The sequence below is a fragment of the Leishmania panamensis genome (genome assembly GCF_000755165.1).
Source record: "Leishmania panamensis strain MHOM/PA/94/PSC-1 chromosome 34 sequence".
NCBI lineage: Eukaryota > Euglenozoa > Kinetoplastea > Trypanosomatida > Trypanosomatidae > Leishmania > Leishmania panamensis.
In genome coordinates, this window is record NC_025881.1 from 149026 (window position 1) to 155224 (window position 6199).

Here is a 6199-nt window from a genome sequence, read left to right on the forward strand (position 1 = left end):
GTCTCTCTCTTTACTCTAAACTTGTATACGCATTATGTGACTCACATCGATGTTGAAATATCTGAAAGAAGAAGGCAGCGACGGTGCCAATGTCTGCCGTTAGAAACCCGCTGGCGCGGTAGCGTGCCTGCAGGGTTGGCGTCTCCCCTCGGGAGTGACTATCCTAGGCTGTCGATGGCGCACATCGCCACGCACGACCCCCTCTACACCTGCTCTCTCTCTCTCTCAGAGGGTGCTGCCGGAGTGCGCTACACTGAGCACGCGTTCTTTTCTCTCTTCCTTCCCCCTCTCCACTGCTCTCCTCCGCGTCGTTCTCCATTGCATCTAACAGGAGACAATTCTCTTTTTCTTTGTATATTTTTGCCTGGTTTTTCCACCCCTTTCCCTCCCATCACTCATTCACTGCCCTTCTCTCCCCCCCCCACTCCTCACACCCACACACCTCACACGACGGCGGAAGAGAAAGGCGTACGAAGAGCGTAAAAAGGGAGCGCGGGCTCCGTAACGCAAAGGTGCAACAAGCAACAACAACACTATATTTATACACATCCACAAAGGTGCACCAGTGATTGAGAAGCGCGAGCAACATCGCCGCTGTGCAGCATTCGACACGCAGGCAACAAGACAAATACTACGCAGAACGTTCCTCCGACCTCACACCGGCCTCGCTGCTCCTTTTTGTTGTTAGCGGTGTCTTGTGGGTGTGCGTCGGCACTCGGCGAGATTCTCTCTTCTTGTTGCATACACAACCCACGCACCCTTCGCCGCCTCACCAACACGCACACCTCCCCTCTCTTTCTCACTCCTCCTCCCCTCCCCCTCTCTCTCTCTCTCGGCATATGCGTATACGTACTCTCTTCTTCTTGGATGGTCATTATTGTTTTCTAGCCCTTTCATCGACATTTCATTCTTTCACCTCTCTCTCTCTGTCTGTCTGTCTGTCTGTGTGTGTGTGTAGAGCTTCAGAGACACCTCTATCTTTGTAGCCCAACACTTCTTCTTTTATTATTATTTTCTGCGTTCCCGATCGTTGTTTAACCTCATTCTCTCACTTCTTCCTCGGCTTTTCTTTCCCTTTTCCTCCCCTGCCCTCGTGTGTCTCTTGCGCTCGTGCCTGTTAGTGAGGGAGTAGCAGTGGCATATCCCCAGAGCTGCTCTCGACTTTCCCGAGTCCCTCTCCCACGCAAGGCCTTCTATCTTTTCTCTCCTTTTGTTTGCCCTTCTTTCATTCATTTGAACAAGAAGGAGGCGCTGTGTCACAAGCGCAATTCTTCATTTTCGCCTACACTACTAAGTGTTCGTTTCTCTTCGTTGTCCTCCTCAGTCCGAGACTCGGTCACACGCACAAACGCCTCAGCAGCAGCTTATGTTGCAACCTTCTCATTCTCTTTTGTCTTCACCCGCCCCCCCCCCCTCCGCAGTTTCATCAGACGTGTGCAGAGACCTAGTTGGCTCCTTGCGCAACTCCCATTTGAATACTGCAGTCACTTTTGCACGTGTGTGTGTGTGTATGTGTACTCTTCTCTTCCTGCGTGTTTTCTTTTCTCTCTCCCTTCCCGTTGACTACTACACGGGCAGAGATCCACGAGAAAAAGAATCAACCGAAAGGCCCCATCCTTTTCTTCTTCCCGCATCCTCGTAATTCGTTCACTTCTCTTTTTCTCACTACTTGCCTCGTTGTGTGCGTATGCGTTGTTCTGCTCTTCCTGCCTCTCTCATCTTGAGATCATTATCTTTTCTCTACTTCCCTCTTTCTGACCTCTCCACCTGTGTACACCTTCACTCCCTCCTGGCCCACCACGCAGTGTGACTTTTCAGCTGCCTCTCGTTGTTTTTTTCGTTTCACTCCGCACTAGGGGTGGAAAGCACCTCGGCGGTGCATCTCTGCAGATTCAGTACGTGTGTGTCCCTCACCTCTACCGCCCTTCTCTCTGCGAGTGCTCCTTTTTCCTTTCTTCTGCTGTCTTGGGGCTGTACGCCACTCCTGGCGGTTTATGCCGTTGTGTGTGATTTTTGGTGGGCTTTGGCTTTGAGCGCAAGACAGTCTCTCTCTCTCTCTCTCTGTGTGTGCGCACATTGCTACTCACGTACCCCCTGTTCTTGCCGCGTCATTACCCTCCATCTCTACTCTCACCACCACCACCACCACCACACGTTGCATTGCACCCATCTCTCTCTCTCTTTTTCCTGTCGTTTTCTGTGCTGCCGCCGTCGCACGGTGCTCGCAGCTGAGAAAGTCCTCGCATACCCCCCCTTTTCCTTTGTTTGGTGTCATTGTGCTTTGTGTCTTGCTCGTGTCTTTTTGGTTCTCCGGTGTTTTTATTCTTATTCTTATATATATATATATATATATATCTACATTTCCTTGTCTTGATATTTGGTCTCTCATATTGGGGCTGCTCTGTGCTACGCGCATAACATCTTCTCTCCCCTCATTTCATTTGCCGTGGTCTCCCCACCACCGCCATCCCCCCTCTTCCCTGTGTCGTCTTTGCAGGCCCTCTGTCCCACTACTTGCTTGTTTGTTGGCTGTTGCCTCACGTTTGTCCCAGCCGCCTTCGTCGGTTGAGGCTGTGGAAGACAAGGTGTCTGTCTGTAGCCACCTCTCTCCTGCTCCGCCAACAGAGGGAAAGAAGAGGCAGGCGAGAGGGCCTTGGGAGGCAACCAGTCGACAAGTCAGAAATAACGCATGCAGTGGACTCGGCGTCGAGACGAAGAGGCAAACAACGCTTTGGTACGTGTGTGTGTGTGTGTGTGTGCGTTTGCCAACCTCTGCTTTTTCATTTCCTGAGACAGACCTACGCTGCTAGGATCTCCGCTCTCCCTCTCATTTTTTCTCCATAAACAAGAGTCTGATCGTCACCACTGTCACCCTCCTTTTCATTCGGGCCTCTTTGCGTCGGCTTGTTCATCATTTATCAACTGCGCCTGTGTATACTTCCTCTCGCTTATCCCTTGGCCTGCTCACCCATCGAGTGGTTCCACGTCTCTGTCCAGCGCACAGCTCAGTTTCCTTTCTGTTGTTGATTGTTTCATCGGTGTGCTCTCCTGCCGTCCTTCATCAGTCCCCGCCACCCTCCCCCCTCTCGCTCTCATTTTGCCGCTTCTCTTCTTCTCATTTCTCTCGCTGCCGAGGAAGCGTATCTTGCGTTGTGCTCAATATCTTGTGGCTATGTGTGTATCGGTGTCTACCGCCGACACCACCACCACCACCACTACCCCCCCTCCCTCACTCGCCTTTTTGTTCTGCTCGTTGTTGGCCCACACCGGCTGACAAGTCAGCTTTCGCACACTTCTTTGTTGTTGTGCCCCCTTGTACGAAACTCTGGTTACTTTTCGCTTGATTTTTTTGTTGTTTTGTGGAACTGCCGATCGCATCTTCTCTGCCCTACGCAGTGCGTACCTGCGGTGTATTGTGTTGTTTCTCCCCCCCCCCTCCCTCCCTCCCCGACTCGAATCTTTCACCGCCGTCACGCTTCCTCTTCCACTTCACCTACTCCCCCCATATCCACCTTCCGACCGAAGCGGCCCCCAGGCGTTGACATCGCTGCTGGCAGAGAACTACCCCCCTATTCAGTATCACATCTCCACCTTCGTTTTTACCGTCGTCTTTTGTTTCTCTGCCACTCCCCGTGGGGTGGAAGCGCGAAAGCGAAAAATATTGCCGAGTCAATAGCTCACCCACAAGAAGCGGGAGGGAAGAGGCCCAAACGAAGAGACGGACGGCTCTTTGTTTTCTTGTCCTGCGTTGTTGTTTGACAGGTGCAGCCCTCCTTTTTTTTCGTTCACTTTGCTCCATTCTTTCACAATCACCGGACACCAAACCCTCGACTCTCTTTCGCCGTATCTTTCTTTCTCTCTGGCACACTCTGCCCGGCACAACACCGCGCTGACGAGCTCTTCCTCAGCTCCTCCTCCTCCCTCCGTCTTATTCCCCCTTCCCCCGACCACACACGCGAAACGATCCGCATTCTCCGCAGACGCGCACGTTTTTTCCCCTTTCCGCCTTTGTGGGCTCTACGACTTTTCTTTTTTTTCCTGTTTTTTTTTGTTTGCCGACGTCCTCTCTGCGTATTGTTTTCTCGTGTTCTCTCACCCCCTCGCTGTTTGGTTGTCTTTTTCCTTTCCTTTCTCACCCTTTGGCTCTCTCATTTGTGTGTGTGTGTGCCTGTGCCGTCGCGATCAACTGGAGACCATGGCGCTCCTTCCACCCGTCACCTCGATGTCGAGGCCGCAGCGGCACGCTGCGCTCATTGCAGTATCGCTGTTTTCCGTGGTTCTTCTGGCTTTGGGGGCTGCAGGCGCACACGCCACTGGTGATAACGCAGACGTGAGCGCCTGCTCTGGCAGTAGTCCATACTACACAGCCATTGAGCATGAGCACACTCGCCGCTTTCTCGAGTCCTTCAAGGAGGCAGTCCCGGCTCTGGCCTCCCTGTGGACGTGCGACAATTTTTGCGCCCATTCAGGTATTCAATGCACAGAGGAAGGCCTTAACGTGACCCTAAACTCGTCAGTATTGTCAGGGAGTCTTCCTGAGCTCCCCAACGACATCGATGGATTCCGAGTGGCCCTGTACGGTCTCACCTTTGTCGGAGATGGAGAGCGTTTGATCGGTTCCCTACCGGTCAGCTGGAACTTACTTACTCGTCTCTCCCACCTCGATGTCCGCGCCACCGCCCTCTCCGGAACTCTGCCCGAAACCTGGGGAACGCCCGCTGACCGTCGTGTGATGACAAGACGCATTGTAGCCTCTCCTTCCACGGCCTGCAACGGTGTCTGCTTACGTGTGCTTCGACTTGGAGGCAATCACCTAACCGGCACCCTCCCTGCCAACTGGGGCAAGATGACAACCCTGCAGGAGATCTGGATTAACGACAACCTCTTCACCGGCACCCTGCCCCCCGAATGGAGCGCCCTCGCCAATCTTCGCACCCTCAACGCACGCAGCAATCTCCTCAGCGGCACATTGCCCGCAGAGTGGGCTTCCATGGAGAGCATTCGGCAAATCAGTATCGACAACAACAACTTTTGCGGCTGTGTTCCCGACTCATGGAAAAAAAATACACAGATTACCATCGACGCTGACGAGCCCCTTTGGATGGAGGACTGTGCTACATCCAACGGATGCGACACGGACTCCAGCAGCAGCTCTGCGCCGTCATCGTCCTCGTCGTCTGCGCCGTCCAGCAGCAGTTTGGACGACTGCTACACTCCTGTGCCGTTCTATAGCTCCGCTCAACAAAACAATACGCGGGAGTTCCTCGAGGCTTTTAAGGAGACGATCCCCATACTGCGAGAGATATGGGTGTGCCCGAACTTCTGCACTTGGCTTTATGTGCAGTGCACGAGCTCTGGTCTTGCGTTGGAGATGGCTGGTGCGCCCCTCGCTGGCTCTCTTCCAAGGGTTCCAACCGAAGTCGATGTAAACGAGATCGTTGTGAACAGGGTAAATATGAGCGACATCACGAACCTCGGTAATCAATTGCCTCCGAGCTGGGGCTCATTGGTGTCAATGGAACACATCGCTGTCCCTGGAACATTTCTTTTTGGCAATCTGCCCTCGGAGTGGGGCGGCATGTCCGGGCTCAAGTATCTTGACGCTGGTGGGACAATGCTTACAGGCCAGCTACCGAGCACTTGGTCGAATCTGAAAAACTTGGAGGTACTGCGTATCAATGAAGCAATGCTCTCTGGTAGCCTCCCAGACACATGGAGCAGCATGACCTCACTGAAAGAGCTGGACCTCAGCACTAACACCATTGACGCCATCCTGCCGTCGTCATGGAGACTCTTTAAAAACATCCGTAGCCTCCAGCTACAGAGCAACCACCTACGCGGAACCCTTCCCCAATCATGGAAAGAACTGACTAACATTGAGGAATTCCGTGTTGATGACAACCAGCTCATAGGAAGAATTCCAGAAAGCTACAGTGCGTGGATAAATATCAAAAATGCCGATCTTCGCCTCAACAATTTCTGCGAATGTCTCCCCTCCAGATGGGTCGCCAACAACGGAATAACGATTTTTGCTATCGCCGACGCTCCCGTGGTAGCTGAAGATTGCGCAACCGAAAATCAGTGTACTGATATACCACCGCCATCTTCCTCGTCGTCCTCGTCATCTGCACCGTCCAGCAGCAGCTCCGCGCCCTCGTCGTCCTCGTCGTCTGCGCCGTCTAGCAGCAGCTCCGCGCCG

General features: G+C 53.2%; 1 protein-coding gene across 1 annotated transcript; it reads left to right on the forward strand.

Annotated features, from left to right (window-relative positions):
• Nucleotides 1-4195: 4195 nt before the first annotated feature.
• On the forward strand, nucleotides 4196-6199 carry LPMP_340470 (proteophosphoglycan ppg4; the record flags this gene model as incomplete). Its single annotated transcript, XM_010704171.1, has 1 exon — nucleotides 4196-6199. A coding segment is annotated over one exon (2004 nt), but the record flags the coding sequence as incomplete, so codon positions are not given.